This window comes from Lycorma delicatula, chromosome 5 (genome assembly GCF_047948215.1).
Source record: "Lycorma delicatula isolate Av1 chromosome 5, ASM4794821v1, whole genome shotgun sequence".
Classification (NCBI taxonomy): domain Eukaryota; kingdom Metazoa; phylum Arthropoda; class Insecta; order Hemiptera; family Fulgoridae; genus Lycorma; species Lycorma delicatula.
In genome coordinates this window covers 179,036,831-179,054,836 of record NC_134459.1, presented here as the reverse complement: position 1 = coordinate 179,054,836, position 18,006 = coordinate 179,036,831, and the positions used below count along the sequence as shown (strand labels likewise).

Here is an 18,006-nt window from a genome sequence, read left to right as displayed (position 1 = left end):
TTTTTAATACTAGTTTTCCTTCATTGGGATTCAAAGACTTCCTTGGATTCGCAACCATGTGAACCTTCTTGTCGGTAATTACTTTGAAAATACAAACAATCATATAACAATGAAAAAGGCTGTAAATCATAATGATTTCAGCCACCAACTACTTAGTTATCACATTTTCTATGAGAAACCACCTTTATATATAACCTTCTCAGAATATATTTATATAAAGATACTAAACCTTAGAATAGACACCTACTCGGGTAGGATCTCATCTAACCGGTTAATTATTTTGAACTATGAAATATTCTTTCAGATTAATGATATTGCACTTTACCTTTGTTTTGACCAGTGCATATATTGATTGAATTCTAGTTTCTGTTAGTCGCGTGAAAGTTACTCCAAACATTTTTTTTTGTAATCTAACATGATGTGGTTAAGTCAAACCCCTCAATCTCTTCTTTTTTTTTTGTCATTACTGTATATAAAAGTGTTTTATTGTATTAAAAAGCGGTTTAAAGCATTAAAGGTATTGCTTTATTCGCTTAAAAATAATTAAAATTAAAAGTTTACTTAAAAATGATGTAAAAAGTAATAAAAAATTTAGGGTGTCAAAATACATCACCTCACCAACTGAAGGTTAATAATGGGCTTCCCACGGGGACTGCGTGAGAGGCAAGGTGATGTAAGCACCTAATGCAAGGTTAAAACCAATTACCACCTTCAACTGGTAACAAAATAGCGCCCCAGGGACGCTTGATTGATGGATGGGATGGTCCTATATCTCGGCAAACAATTGTCCAATTTTCAAAATTCAAAAGGGTTATTTATTATAGATTGAAGGCTAACTTTTGCATCCATCAAGTACACTCTCCATCTAACAAATCAACAGTTATTTAGAAATGTTATATTTTCACAACAGATCTTAATTTAAAAAATTAGAAAGAAATTTTACTATATAAAAAAATTGTCATTAACATGCTCTTTAATTATCCTACATTAAAGAATTTTTTAGATATTTTTGTCATATAACGAAATTGAAATGTTTGTCAAATACTACAAATTGATAAGCCACCGGATTTGGCTATAATAAATGAAACAATGATTTATTTAACCTACCTTCCTTGTCTAAGTAAGGCGATTAAAATTATATAATATTAGGTGTAGTTTCCTTTGAAAAAGAGGAACCACCAGTCCTCCATTATTATCAGTAAAGCATGTGCCCCCCAGGAACTGTTGAAAATTAAAAAAGGTTTTTATGAAATTTTATTTTGAACGGGATACATACTACAATTCATTAACACTGTGCTGTAAGAAAAATTCAACAGAAAGATGAGCAATTGTATACAATAAAATAATACCTTCATAAATGATACTTGTTTAATGCCAATTAACTGTAATTTTTTGCTTAAGTTGTTAGAGGGCGAAGTAAGTGGTAGTGGCAATAATGAATAAAGATAAACTACACGGAACTGATTTTTACACAATCCTCTGCAGTATCAATAAATAATATACCCAATATACCATAACTTCAACTTCTGAAATTTAACATTAAGAAACTTAACATATTTCATTACCGATATAAAGCCTTCTCTACAACATTCCAAAAACCTTCAAAGCACTCCCAAACAAATGTTTTTATATCTTTTGATTTTAATTAAAAAAATTTTTTTTTTGTAAACAAACCAACAAGAAAAAGAAAGCAACTGACAACAAAATAAAAAAATTTATTATTACACAAACATTCATAATTAACAGATAAAAAGAAATAAAACACTTTAAATGTTAGTTCTACAGGCTAAATTTTTTGGGCAATTGATAAAATAAATAATCTGATAACAAGCCAAAACTAAAACAAAACAAAACAAAACCAGTACCTATACCATTCTGGTTAAATAACATCCGCCCTCCATTTTTCGTGCTCACAGAATCCTTTCATACCTTTCATACGGGCCGGGTGGAGGTCTGGCCCACGGTTGAGATGAATCCGGCCTGCGTGAATCACCAGCCCAACTGTCTCCTCTACCGTGGTGGCTCTGACCGACCGGCATAGAAGTATGTCCACGCCAAGTATCACCTTTGTTACTGCTCCCTCCACCACTTCCACCCATCATGCCATCTGTACGAAAGAAAAATATAACAAATTTTGCGATGATATGGATTAAAATATTATATTACGCAAATAAAAAACAAAAATCGTTTCTTTTTTTGTCGCTTGATGATATCACCGCACAAGTTTGAAGCTTATGCGTGGGGCACGGGATATGGAAATGGAATTTTGTAACGTGAAAAATACAATGTCTGATCGGGACCTCTGGATGAAAGGCTGAGATGCTACCGCAACTCTGCCACGGAGATCGGTGATAATTTTTTTAATAACATTTAACAGCCAGAAAAAATTTTACAATTAAAAAAAGTACAAATCCTCTCCATACTGCAATTTTACACCTCAAAATTTTATGAAAACAAAATTAACATTTATAGATCAAATCATTCCAGAAATAATATTACAAACTTTTACTGCTTGCAATTTTTAAACCCATTACCCGTTTCACATTATTAATTATTTAAGAAACAATACTGCTAATACAAATGTATTAACGGTAAATTCCTACACAAAAATTTGAAGTTTTATTTTATAGCTTTAGTTTTATTAATAATTTTGAAAGAATGTCAAAAGTTAATATATTAAAAACTTTATATATTTTAATCGGCATCAACTGCTAATCATTAGCCAAAACAAATCCACCCTGAAGGGTATTTGGTAAGTACACACCCCAATTTTATAACAATTCTTGCCGGGTAAAATTTGGGAGTCTAAATTGTAAGAAAAACATCTGAATTGGTGCGGTCCAGGCACAGTTTACACTTCATAACCTGTTTCAGTGCCACTAATGGTTTTATCTGATGCGACTTTTTCCATCTAGTTTACACTAGCAAGCGCAAGAACGCAAATGATTTTGCAGCATTTAGAGCAAATTACCTCTCCACAACTCATGTATTCATTAATTATTCCAGAAAGCGATTGTAAATTGCGTTATCTAAAATTATCTTATTTTTATACCTTTTCATTAACCTATTCTTTTGGGCTTACCTTTAAGTATGTTACTTAAAACAACATTTTAAATATAACTTAATCCAATTTGTCTGATTGTAGTTTGGCTTAACCCGGTTGAATAATCGCTGTTCATCAGCTAACATCAGAGTTTAGAAAAATACCTTGTGAGGTACAGAATGAATATTCCTTGCTGCCTAGCAAACATGATCTTAACATACAGAACGAAGAGATCAGATAACCTTGGCTGAAGTTATATTTTCAATTGATTAAATTTTACAGAAATGTCTTTCAGAGTTTTTATGTACACTGGATCAATTCTAGCAGACTTTTTTGGGGTTTAATTATAATGTTAATTCTAGTTTTACTTCGACTAACAACCACCAGTCTGCTTCAATATTTAAAAAAGAAAAATCCATTTATTATTATCAGATATGGTTACCTTTTTTTTTTTGGAAGACTGATTTTCATGTTATTCCCAAAATGCCAATGAATAATTAAACATCTATATAATATTATTGTTAATCAGTTTTTGAGAGTGAAGGGGCAATCTTACATTGCAAGTTAAGGTATGTTAAATTTTAACTGATCTTAACATTTTTCTGCTTTAAATACAGTGATGCTTTGTTGAATGATATTCTCATGGTTCAGGGAGTCCAGCAAAAAAGCTGAAAGTTGCTGTTTACATTAATCTTCTTTTTAAATGTTGGAATATTGTTTTCTGTCAGTAGTGCAAGGAACTTATTAAAAATGAAACTATACTGGAGAAACATTGGTATAATGCTGTTAACTCCGTACTTCAATCCGAACGAATGCAGACTAATCATTCAGTTGTGTGTGACTGATGCAAGTCACAAATACAAATAACTATGGTGATTTTTAGAGTTAATATTAGTTACATAACGAACACAACAGCTATATTTAACAATCATTTGTAACTACCTGTTAACTGTGGAATAAATTACCTGCTAATTTGAAATGCATTGATGTGAGGGTGTAGTTTTGCACCCTGACATAACAATACATCAATGATAAGGTGATAAAGCGATCAGTTATATCGCTTTAGTATATGAGCATTGCTGAGTTATCCTTTACTTTCTGTAATGCGATTTTTCTTTCTAAATATAAAAAAAAAAATAGTAAAAATGTTTATTTTTGTTGTATCTAATTACTAGAATTGCCTGTATTTTTATGCTTTTATAAGGAGGTTATATACTTATTTATGAATAACTTCTTTTTTGAATATAACTGTTTAATACAAGTAAATTATCAATTCAATTTTGATCTCATGTTGGCATCTTCAGGATACAATGTATAAAATTATTATAAAATAATTTCAATTTGTTCTTACAATTCTTATTCTAAAATTAAATGAGCTCATGTATCATGACCACATGATAGAGACCTATATAATCAGTAAATTGTTGGATTCAGCAAATTATTGCTGTGCTAACAAAGTGTTAATGGATCAACTGGGAATGTAAAGGATTTATACCCCCAATAGAGAATGAAAATTTATCACTACAGTACAGCGACACAAGTATATGCAGTATGTATTCCCAATCTGAATGCTGGTATATTTAACTGTAAATATAAATGATATACCATCCAAATTATACTAAAAAAGAAATGATAAAAATATAGTCAACAATAACAATAATTATTATTATTACAACAAATAATTAGAAAAACAAACACTATAATAAAATTATCTCAACGAAGGTACAAGAAACATAACATTAAAATCTTTTTTTATTTTTTCCTAATTGTATCAGAAAACTACAACTAAAACAAAAGTAATTCTACTAAGATTTTATAGATTACAGCCTAATAATGAGCTTAACAGCACTTTTACAAACCTTTGTTAGCATCATAACGATCTCGAGACGGTCTACTGTCTTTTCCTCCTCTGTGATCATCACTACTTCCACCTCTGGCACGAAAATTTGAGCGATGATCAAATCTGAAATTAGTGCAACATAAGATGTCAACTAACATATCTGATGTTCTACGCTCAATTGATGAGCATACTAAATGCTAACATTAAATTATTAAATGTGAAAAATATGTGTTAATGATATAAAAAACAAAATGTGAGGATGCCCTTTATTACTTAGTAACTTAAATTTGATGGGACCATTGCATTTACAAGAATAATACTGACTCGATATTAAGAGACACAGACAAGAATAACGCTCACTGTATATGAAATCTTAAAATGATAAACAGAATTTAAAAACCCAAATCGCTTTACAAACATTGTCCTGTTTTGTACCAAACATCAAGGTCTCGTCCAGCTTCTACTTTTAACAAAACCTTCTCTATCACCCTATTCAAACAAGAAAAACAGATTCATTAAAAAATTCACTCAATAAATGTAGCAGAGAAATGTGGGACTGCTCCACTAACATCGCTTTTTGTATTTAATTGTAATAATAATTATTTATAATAATAAGACTAGTTCTAAATTATTTTTAAAATATTGGATAATTCCTTACGTTTCTCCTTGAAAGAGGTTTTTAGACAAATTCTACTTTCGAAATATAACACAAGAGTTGTTCTTAAGAAATAATTACAAATGGGAAGGGGCAACACTACTGTGTAATAACCATTACAACCAAAATTGGAGTAAACATAGATCTAATTGTTAACAGGTCAACCACAAAATAATCAGAATTCATGAGAAACAAACTAGTGGCTGATTTTTTAACTACATTGTTATTATAATTTCACATCTTACAAAAGGGTGCAGGAATGTAAACAGTTTGATTTCACAAGAGAATTTGTAAGCACAAAGCTAATTCATTAAGCAATCTAACCTGAAACAGTGAATGCACCACAAACACCGGATGTCACTCTACCTTTAGTGTGTAAGCAAACAAATTTATAACACAGTAAACTATCAGTTTATGAAGACAAATTATATAACAAATTATACAATTAAATTTTTAAAATATGATTACAGATGCTATTTGAAATGACATTATTATGTTTCTTATTTTATGAAAAACACAATGGAAAAAAATGTCCTATATGAGCATCCTAACTGTCAAATAGGTGAATAAGTGAAAATTATGTGTGACTTTATTTTTAAACGTAAGTGTTTATAAATCAATAATATAGATTTAAGAAAAAAAAACACATAATAATATAATGTGTTTTTTTTTCTTCTCAGATTATATACTGCTAACAAAATCAATTTATTGATTTATTATTTTCTTAATCTTATAAATAAAAATGTAATGTCGATAAAATAGAGTAGTTTTAAATGGAAAGCATTACAGAGTTGAATTGTATGTTAAATGAAAGAGAAATATTTGAAAGTTTGTGTGCGAAAGCTAGCGCATGTGCATATGTTTCTGGTACAGACAAGCAGCACATGCTCGTTAAGTCGTTGTGTTTGCAGTGCAGAGGGTTCAATGCATGAAAATAACATTTGGCAATGGGACAAACTCAAAAAAAACATGCAGCCTACTGAAGCATACACATCCAGGATGTCCATCAGTGCTCAATTAAACAATTGAAGCAGTGTGAACAAGTTTCTTGCGTAGCCCAAAAAAACCGTGTGAAAGTGTTCTAGACAGTTTGGCATTTTTAAAACAACTATGTTTCACCCGTGTACAACATTCAAGTTTTATAATAACTTTGCCTTGTGGACAAAGTTGAAATTATTTGATTTTTTATAGACATTCTGGATAGGTAAAAGCAGGATATGATTTTTTAAACAAGTTCACATTTTCAATGAGGAAAGAACATTTCATGTTTCTGTATGAGTACATCGGCATAATGTTCGTATATGGAGTACTAACCTCCATGTGCTGTTATTGAACATTAACATGACAGTGAATGTGCATTATTGAACAAGATAAAGTTATTACTGCCTTCTTTTTTGCTGAAAAACAGTAATGGGGAGCATCTTCCTGGATATGTTGAAGCGGCAAGCGGTGCCAGATACCAGAGAATTCCATTTTCCAGTTAGATGGAGCTCCTCCAACATTTCCTCATTGACGGGTTGTAAAAGGGTGGGATTGCTTGGCCACCACTGTGTCCAGACCTTATCCCCATAGATTTCTACTTTTGGGGTTATGCTTTTGAGTAATTATGCTACGAGGAACTGGTGCGGAAAATTCAAGAGTAAACAAATCAAACTGAAATTCAAGCAGGAACAAAGGAACCAAAAAATTATGACAAGTTAAGGAACTGCAGCAAATTTTTTATCAGAGAATTTATAGAATCTGAGACCATAATAACGGCAGATGTCTATTCTGACAGGTTTTAATCAAGCATTACAATGCCTGCTCTTTTATAAGAGTGGGATTTTTCTACTATCCTCCTACAACCGAAGAGATTGTGCTGAGAAGTTACAATTCCAACCCCAGAGTGAAGGTGTAACCAATTTAAGAAAACTTATTTATACAGGGTAAAAACCGGCTGGATGCTTGAGCAGCAGAGTTCTTTGATGATCTACAAAAACCTTTTTTTTCTTTTTCTGTTTAGTCTCTGGAACCACCATAAGGTATTACTGCAGATGATGAATAAGGACATGTATGAATGTAAATGAAGTGTAGTATTGTATAGCCTCAGAACAACCATTCCTGAGATGTGTGGTTAATTGAAACCCAACCACCAAAGAACACCGGTATTAAAGATTTAGTATTCAAATTCGTATAAAAGTAACAGCCTTTACTAGGATTTCAACCTAGTACACTCCACTTTGAAATTAGCTGAGTGGCAATGAGTTCACCACTAGACCAACCCGGTGGGGTCAAGCTACAAAACCTACTAGTATTGTACCATAATGCATGTATATAAGTAAATTTTTGTTAAATGATTGCAAAAGAGTTTGTGGTTACAAACAACTTATTTTGAAGAGTTAAAAATATTAACAGGGTGATACTGAATTTATACTTACTAAATTAAAAATATTGAAACACAATTACTTAAATAAAGGTTACAGCACAATAATTTACAGTTATGGTGAATTAGACTACATCAAGTAACAGGATAAGGATTAAGTAATAAAACGTTACAATTCTCAAATGAAACATTAATACAATTCCACGCTAACAAAAAAATTTATTATTGTAGATCCCGTAGGTATCCTGAATACAATGTATAAACATTTTCTAACAATTATTTTTAGATAGAATAGAAATTTTTATTTACACACAAGTGAAAACCTCAGTTCACAACAGACAGAATTTTATAAAAAGTTGCAATCTGTGAGCTAATACATGACTGATGGCAACCAAAGATGCTTAATGTGCTGCTACCCACAATGCTGAGCACAAGCTGTCTTTGCATATTATATAAATTCAAATACCTACTCATTACAACCGACGTACATTTAAACTTTAGAATCTGTGAGCATTACCTGTTTGGAGATGTTTCATATCTGTGATGATCAGGTGGTTTTGGTCTCTTTCTATTTTCTTGTTCATAACGATCTGGCTCTATGCTTTCTGACATCTGTCGTTTTGTGCTACGCCGCTCCTCTTCCAATCTGTTGAAGATAAACCAGAATGTACCTCTATATATACTAATTACAAATAATTCTAGCTCAGATGAACTTCACCGGTTACAATATACAATCACTGCGTAAAATTACTTTGATACAATAGTCTAGATTTAGCCACCATATGAGAAGGTGATTTGTGGTGACTTCTCAAAAAGGATGGTGTGATGCAAGGAGGCTGTATACTTTTAAACAATTTTTGACGTGTGAAAAATTATTTTAAAGGTTTCTTAAAAGTTTCTATCTGGCTTTATATTTTTAAAAACGGTTATAACAAAATTAATGCAGGTACTATAGCAGAAATATAAACCCTCTCAAAAGGAGTGGCTTGATAGAGATGGTTTTTAGTATAAACATAATTACCTGAAATCCAATTTACATCTTCCAAGAGCGTGTTACTTTTACAAAAGTATGAATAGCAATTTTTTAATTACTAATTTTGATGAATAATAAGTAATAAGTACCACTGTTAAAAGAACAAACCTGGATACTGTGATTTTAATTTTCAAACATGGTCAACGCAATTTTTGTTTGATGGAACTTTCAAAATGCCGTTTCAGAATTCAAAGTCACCACCACAAAAGAGTTTTTTTACATTATTCATTTGAACATTATTATGATTGAATCCTTTTAGGGCAGATTTCATCACTGATGAAGCAGGTGCCAACTGGACAGGGAAACTATATGATTTTTTTTATTTTTTGGGGACGAAAAATGTTTTTATGTTATCATCGCTCGGAAAACAAAAATAAAAACTAATAAAACAACAAAAATTAAAACACTAAAAAACAAAATTAAAACTAGAATATGAAGCACAAAAATAAAATAAAAAACTTAAAACTAAAACATTAAACATTGATTGCAGAATAAATAAAAGTTTTAATGATTTCATAACAGTATAAAAATAAAATAAAACAGCACTGCTAAAAGTATCTAAAGTACAAACACTTTGAAGAAATAAAAACACCCAGCCCAAAACTTCTTTGTCATTGTCCAAAATTCCATGAATGTTCCTGGACAATTTAATTTGCGATGCAAGGCCACATAACATATGTAATCCACAAGGATGTGGTACATACTGGTGTGTTTACTGCCAACATCAGATACCTATAAGTAGCTCTTGTATGTCCTATCTGCAATTGGCAGAGGACCACTTCATCACAATGTATTTTCCTGTATGAGAAATCACAAGGCAACACAGAACTTTTAATGCGCTTGAGTTTGTTATCTACTGTAGCCATCCAGCCGCTTTGCACGAAGAGTTTTACACAGCCAATAAAGTTAGATACAGTAACAGAATGTGTTATATAATAGTTGTCAGAAACTCTTGGAATAACTTGTCTTGAACAAGGACAATTTCATGAAGGTCCACGGGTTATTTGTTTTTCTGCACTTGAGGCCTCTTTCTCACTACCTCTCTTAAAAACCACATTCCATCCAAATAACACTTTATTGATGTTATATCCTGTGTGGAACACCCCTTTTCTAATGAATGGTACTATTATAAAAAAAAATTGGTCATCTTTAAACTTTTAGTAACCGGCTCATCTGATTTGAAATACTGATACCAATGTAACACAGTATACACACTTACTTCTTCCCATAAGCTTCTTCCTGCATTATCAGAGTTTCCGTTAACATTTTGCCAAATTTGTACATAACACTACCAAATATGTAACAAGAGATTTTTCCTAAACACTGAATGATTTGAATGTTACATTTGTCATAGGCAATTTACAAGCCAATGTAAACACCCAGCAGTCTTCAAAAACCATCAAATTATATGCATCAGACTAATGTTATATAACGAATAATTACGTTATGTAAATTAATGAATGATTGATTACATTCAGCAAATACTAACCGATAAAATTTTAGTGATAAAAAAATTACAAAATCATTAAAAGCTAACAAATTACAAACCTCATTTTCTGTCTTTTCAGTTCCTCCTTCTCTCTTTCAAGACGCTCCCGTTCCAATCTCTGAATTTCTTTCTGTAACTGCAATAATTCTGAACGTTCGTGCTCTAGTTTCTCACGTTCTCTCCTCAATTTTTCACGCTCTCTAAAAAATACAGATAAAAAGTAACCGTGAAATATTTGCCTTGCCAGTATAACTAAAATATGTGTCTGTGTACAACTTCCAGAACATTACATATTTTATAGAATTTGTCACAAACTGATATACAATTTTTTGTTACAACTTTCAGTAGCAATGAGGAACAGAGAAATTTATAGATGCTCCACTATCTATCGCCCATCTTTTATAAAAAAATTTTTCTACTGTTTGCTATGCCGATCTCAGTATCATAGGATAACAATTCAAATGGCTTTTTCAGACGTTTATTATTTCTCCGCTCCTCTTAGTTTAATCCAATGTCAGCATCTTACTTTTTTTTTTCATATACTTTTATATAATTAAAAAAATATAAATAGAATGAGCCTGAACTAACAATTGCACTTCAACACTTACAAAACTAGGTATCTGTTTTACATTATCTGGCATTAGTCAATCATTTCTCTAATACAAAATACACTGGAATTTTAAGCAATCTTTGAAATATATACTCGTTACTATTAAACATTTCTTAGATTCATACTGAATTTACTTTATTGCATTAGATTTTACTTAAGTGTATCTGGAGATGAAAATTCAGCTAATAAATATTTCACAAACACCCTATCAATGATGATAAAGATAATTTCTAAATGAAAGTTTCTTGATGATCTCAAGACACTGCTTAATGTTATTATCATCTGTATTTATTATTAACTCTATGTGCATATAACCAAATAAAATATATTATACAAGCACCCAAGGAGGGTTTTCATCTTAACAAAATACAAGGCGATTCGGCTGATGATTGTGCCTAGAAATATTTTACTACATATATAGAAATATTTTACTACATTCAACAAAAATGTTCATAACAGGATTCAGTTGGAAATCACCAAGGAAAAGGCATAGAATGAGTTAATGACAGAATTGAACAAAATAAAAGGAAGTGTGGATGAAGCCTTTGATTCCAATCTCAAGGGTATCCATCTACATTTCTGAGGAGAAAAGTCAGAACTTGGTGGGAAATCAAAGTTTTGTTTTCCAAAAGAGGCAGAATTCTGTTTTTCAAAATTACCATATATTTTTCCATTATCATTTCTCTGAAAGGAAGACAATATTAGTCTTTAATATAAAAACATACAAAACAATTTTTTTAGTAGTTTTACTGATTGAAATTGACGTTGTTCACAATGTCTTTGGATGATCAGATTCTCCATCTGTCCTTCCAAGAAAATTTTTAATTTTTAAGTGATTTTTCACATTTTCTGTTAGGAGCTGTTTTTTCAACGGAAAACGTGGTTTCCGCCTTGTTCAAGCAAACTGTCATGAAATCGTGAATTTTAACACCAAGTCAGCTACTTTCTTTTGAATCAAGATTATTTTTTAGGATAAACTTTGGGTAACAAACAAACTTAAGAAGACATCATGTCTTTTAGTCTTCCTTTTTCTGCCACGCAATCATTTTCTTTGAAACTTGACAGAAAGTCTTATTTTCTGGTGTTAATAAAATTAACTTTTAAATTTTCCCACAGATTGGGACACTAAAGAAGAATATTCAAGGAGTTGTAATTCCGAGATATTTTCTGAACAAGATCTATCTAAAAATTTTAATTAATGATTACAATTAAATTAAAGAATTACTCGATATACAGCAAAACCCAATGCACAACTACAAAAATTAAGCAAATCTAATTAATAACCTTACTAAACACAAACATGAACAGACTCGGCAAAGGAAAACAAGAGAATGAGAATTACTGACCGTTCCAGCATACGAGCTTCTTCCCGCTGTTTTCTATCAACTTCTCTTTGCTCTCTCTTCATTCTCTTGACTTCACGCAGCTCTCTCTCTTTCTCTTCAATTCTTACTTTAAGTTCTAACCTTAGAAAATCAGCCTAAAAAAAAAACAACAAAACATTAATAACTTAGTTGATTGTTTGCCCGCAGAACAAATCTTTATTATCCTAAAGGGAAAGGTGACTAATACAGAGTGAGCCAAAAGATACACAACCCTAATTCAAAAACACACTGCAGAGGGAAATTTATTCTTTTGCCAGCAGGAATGTGCTTGTTGGCAACAGGTGACTTTGTGGTGGAAGAGTAGCAAACAATAGCCGAGCAATTTCCCTCCATTTTGATGACAGTGGCGTGCAAGCTGTGGGCGGACAAAACATGTGTTTCTCCCAGACTTAACATGTGTTCATTGTTGAAAGTTATTAAATTGCAGTTATTATTAAAAACTGAAGAACGAAACTGCTGGTTGCAACAAGATGATGCAACAAGGGAGACGGCGAATAGCACAAATGTTGGCTTGAGTTCTTTGGGGAACACATCATTTCCTTGTGGACTGTGACCACCAGATTTAACTCTGACTTTTTTGTTCGAGGACATCTGAAGATAGTATCTATAACAACAACCCTCACACAACTGAACCAACTCAAGCACAACACTGAATATATCCCATTAAAAATACCCCATATAAGTGCAGTGAACACCTGAAAAGTAGCAGTGAACACCTGAAAAGTAGCTACTAACATGAAGAAGAAACGTGTTGAGGCATGTGTAGCAGAAGATTGAGAACATTTCCAGCATCTATTGTGAGAAAATTAAATATATATACTTTTTCTATAATTTATATATCGTATGAATTTTGGCTGGCAGTATGTGTAGACTATGGTTTCATTCATATTATTTAAAATTCACTATTAATGAGCAACATTTATTAATTAAAATAGGACTTTTAAAATTTAATGATTTCATTAATAGTGAATTTTAAATAACATGAATGAAATGAAAGTCTGTATATACTGTCCACCAAATTCATACTATATATGAATTAGATTATTGTAAATGATAACATGAATCATATGATTTTTGCAATTACAATTAAATTAAATAAAAGGTACAATTTAAATAAATAACAAGTTTAGTTGTATAAATGGACAACATAACTAATATACTGTTATAATAATACAATTGAGTAATTTGCTCTTTACATAATATCACAATTAAACTAAAACAAATATGTTAACAGGTTACAAATATTTAAAAAAATATTTATAAGTGTGTTCATAGACATTTTATAAAAATACAATCAAATGAATTATTACAAAAAAAATAAAATATATTATTTCAATTAATTATTTGGGATTGGTAACAGGTATAATTTATGAATAGGTCTTCTTAATGGACCATTAACTGTTTGCAAATCAATAATTCTTACAAAGATTGTCAGAGCCCAGGTAAACCTGGGTGACAATTCTACGTTTCCAATGCATGGGTGGAGAATTTTCGTTGGTAACTAATACTAAGTCTCCAACACAAAGATTATGTGATGGAAAACACCATTTATTGAGTTTCTGTAAATAATATAAATAGTCCTTTCACATTTGTCTCTAGATAGATTGAAAAGATTTTTGGAGTAATTGCCAGCAGCCTAATTGATTAATTTTAAGTTTTTGGTAATCAGGATCAGGTAAGGAAACGAGTGGACATCCAATACAAAAGTGTCCCAGTGATAGTAAGGTTTTGGATCTCTGTGATCATTTGAAATAAGGAAGATAGGAAGCGAACTGAGACTTGTGTTACAATTTGTATTAAAATTGATAAAAATTATTTTTATTAATTTTATCAATTTATGTTAAAATTGATAAAGGATATTTTGTCCGATTACACAAAGCATACGATAATCAACACATTTGATTACGCCTTCCTGTAAACCACCAAAATGAAGTGGGGAGGGAAAAATGAATGACCTAGTATCATAGAAAATACTCCCAACATCTAATTTAAAGTTTTCTGAATTTAAAAATTGACACAAATTATAAAGTTTTCGGTGGAATGGAAATTGGAACCATTATCAGAAAAGACTAGTGGGAATGCCCCTATGTGATATGAATCTTTTAAGTGCTGCTATAAAAGACTGTGAGGCGAGATCAAAAACTAATTCTAAATGAATAGCTTTAGTGGTAAGACATATGAAAAGTCCCACACCACATATGTTTTACTTCTAATGTTTTAGACCTCTGCCCGCCAAGATGAATCATAATTGGACCGCCGTAGTCGACTGCGCAAGTAGAAAATGGTCAGGAAAGAATAACTCTGGAAGATGATAGCTGCCTAAGCTGTTGTACTTGGATTTTTGCAATATATTGAAAGCATATCATACATTTACAAATGAAAAGAGGAAATAACTAAACGAAATAAGTTGAACACCAGCATGCAAGAGTCACAAGTGTTCAGTATTAATGATTATTTTTGTGATGTTAGTATTAGGATGTAAAACAATAGGATGTTTCATTAGGTAATGTAACAATAATATTGCAGTCTGCCACCTATGTCTAGTAAGCCTGAATTATCCAGAAATGGATCAAGTGATAGGAGTTTGCTTTGTTTAGATACAGTTTGATTGTTTTTAAGATTCTTTAATTCGTCACTAAAATGCATGTGTTGTGACTGTTGAATAAAAAAGGTAAGTGTGGTTTCGTTGTTCCTGAGTAATTAAAGGATCAGAAATTCATTCTGATTATCTTGATTTGGCTTTATGATAAATCTAAACGAAAACTAAAAGTGCAAATTAAAGTATGTAGTGATGAAAATCATTCTGTGCATTCGAATACATTAGATACAAACGATGTTACTCAGTTTGTTTGTTTTTTCTTAGACATTCAGCAGTTATATTACAGTTATTAAAAGTAATAATGGGCAGAAGTTTGTGAAAACCACTGAGGATTATGCCACCAAAATGAAATGTCAATTAACTTACTTGATGAACAACCTCTACACAATGAGACTGCTGGATTACCAGAGGATTTGACGTAATATCGATTAGCTTTGTAGTAATTTGCTGAATCTCAGAAATTCTATTGCCGACTAATACTTTCCAATTAGATGGTTGTCCATGAATCCAATGTAGTAAGTACTATTGCAGAATCTGTGTGTGTAAATGTATTTTGTCAGACTATTATGTTAAGTAGTAAACCCCCACAAAAGGTTCAAGTTTTAAGTGTAATTTGTTTTAAGGGTGCCAAATTGATTTATAATTTTTATTTTTTTAAATTGTATGATTAGTGTATATAGTAAAATACAACAACCACAGTCCTCTATGGAGGCATTGGAGAATCCTTGTATTTGAATAGAATTAATTCTATCAATACTGAGTAATGGAACAATTTATTTCAATGGATTCAATCAAATGCAACTGTTTGTATAAATTGAGTCTTTGTGTTTGTAATGTATTGGATAATGTTTCGTCCCAATTAATTTTAAGTTGCCACAAGGATTGTATAAAATGTTTATATGAGAAAACAATAGGAACAGCGAGTCCTAGAGGATCAAATACATCTGCTATGGACAGAGTACTTCTTTTAGTGTGTTTTTCGAATCATAGCTTATCTGAGGAATTATTCCATAGAACTCCTAAAGTAAGCAAGTTCTGTTTTTGATTTAAAGGAATCGAAGGAAGTATTGTGTTCAGAAGTAGAAATGATGCTATTATTGGAAAACCATTTATGGAGTGGAAAACCATATTGTTGTAATAATTTAGAAATATCAATTTTCAACTGAATAACCTCATCAAAGTTGTCCGTTATGAGACCATCAACATAAAAATCATTTCGAATACTTACATAGAGGTGGAAATTGATTTTCATTAGCAATTTGAATTCAACACCATATGGCCAAATACGGTGCACAAATGATCCCATATGTTACCATATATAATGGGCAGTGTTTTATCTCCTGATCTGGATAATTATGCCAAAGTATACGTTGTAAATTGCAATCACTAGATTTAACTAATATTTGATGATATGTTTTAGCTATGTCAGAAGTAATGATGTAATTATGTATTCTGAATCCAAGCAACATGAAAATTAGATCTTGTTTAACTACAATAGAACTTTTAATAAGTACTTTTAAGTGCTTAAATAATTAATTATTAAGTACTTTAAGTATTTAAAGTCAAGACATTTAAATACTGCTAAATATTTATTAAATACTGCTATTCAAACTTGATGGTTTAAATACTGGATGGTGAGGACACATTCATTCAATTTGTTAATTAACAATCATTAGAATTTAACAGTATGTGACCTAAATGTAAATATTCTATGAAAGTACTGTAGTCCTTTTTAAGCTTAGGATTGTTACTTGATATCCTTTATAACAATAGAAGTATGTTTTTAGCATTGATAAAGGAATCGCCCAAATAAATATCAAATTTGTATGGTAATGTTAGTATGTGACCTAAATGTAAATATTCTATGAAAGTACTGTAGTCCTTTTTAAGCTTAGGATTGTTACTTGATATCCTTTATAACAATAGAAGTATGTTTTTAGCATTGATAAAGGAATCGCCCAAATAAATATCAAATTTGTATGGTAATGTTATAACAAATCTGCCCTGGTTGTTTTGAGTAGTATTCGATTGAAAATGTTCTTTACATCTGGAACTCTTATTGACTGACGTATCAGTGACAATCTGATTGATAGATTTTTATGATCGTTACAAGTAAGAAAAGATAATATACTGTTATTGCCCTTGTTATTAATAGGAATGCAACTGCTATAATAGTATCCTAATTTAGTCTCTTGAATAATTATAGGATATCTAAAGCTTCGAATATATTTCCCTGGGAGAAAAAAGTAATATTGGGCTCCTATCAATATTAACGTAATATTGAGCGTATCAGGTTGTCAATGTGTCAATGAAACATTGACATCCTGATACATTGAAAGTGGGATCAGCCAGAAAAATATATACAAGATAATTTGAAATGTCAAATGCAGATGAAGGGAGGGTGGGTGTCAGTAATATATGGTAAAACACACTGAACCTTGAAAGTTAGTTAAATAATCTTCTATTATGTATTAAATTAATAGATATATTAAAGTAATGCTGCTATTCTAACACATTACCTTTAAATATGGGTATATTTATAGGTTGTAAATGAGTTAAATATTGTACGTTGATTAATTTCTTTACTCGATGATTTTTGATTTTATCATTAGTATAATTTTCCTAAATGTTGTAATTTGCGTTCTGTAATACACAAGTATTGTTCAACTTGTTCATGATCTAAAAATAAATCACCATCAAATTGCACTTCAGTTTTAGATTGAATGATGTCATATTTGTCTTGTAAATTAAGAAAATTCCTTAACCTTTTCAGATCACGCAGCCTTGGAACTGATTATGTGCGGCGTCAGTTTTAAAACGCTGTTACAAAATCATTTTATATGGGATCTAAGTCTGTTATTTTTTTTTATATTCACAAGGAATCAGTTTTATTAGACAATCTGAACAACATTTATACGATGTAAAATGTTTTATTTAGACTAGAAAGAATGACCATTTTTTCTCAGAATGTGCTTGTGTATGTGTGTCTG

At 31.0% G+C, this 18,006-nt stretch overlaps 1 protein-coding gene across 3 annotated transcripts in view; it reads right to left on the bottom strand.

Moving 5' to 3' along the window:
- Positions 1-18,006, bottom strand: part of LOC142325636 (uncharacterized) — a 69,486-nt gene that overhangs the window by 7,112 nt on the left and 44,368 nt on the right. The window contains exons 12-16 of one of the 3 annotated variants that reach the window (XM_075367645.1): positions 12,379-12,512; positions 10,482-10,622; positions 8,418-8,546; positions 4,903-5,006; positions 1,866-2,107 (exon numbers count right to left, since the gene is read on the bottom strand). In XM_075367645.1, the coding sequence (XP_075223760.1) occupies positions 1,911-2,107; positions 4,903-5,006; positions 8,418-8,546; positions 10,482-10,622; positions 12,379-12,512 (705 nt within the window). In that variant the 3' untranslated portion in view covers positions 1,866-1,910. The remainder of the gene's footprint in view (positions 1-1,865; positions 2,108-4,902; positions 5,007-8,417; positions 8,547-10,481; positions 10,623-12,378; positions 12,513-18,006) is intronic. The other 2 variants (XM_075367646.1, XM_075367644.1) reach the window with 2 other exon arrangements.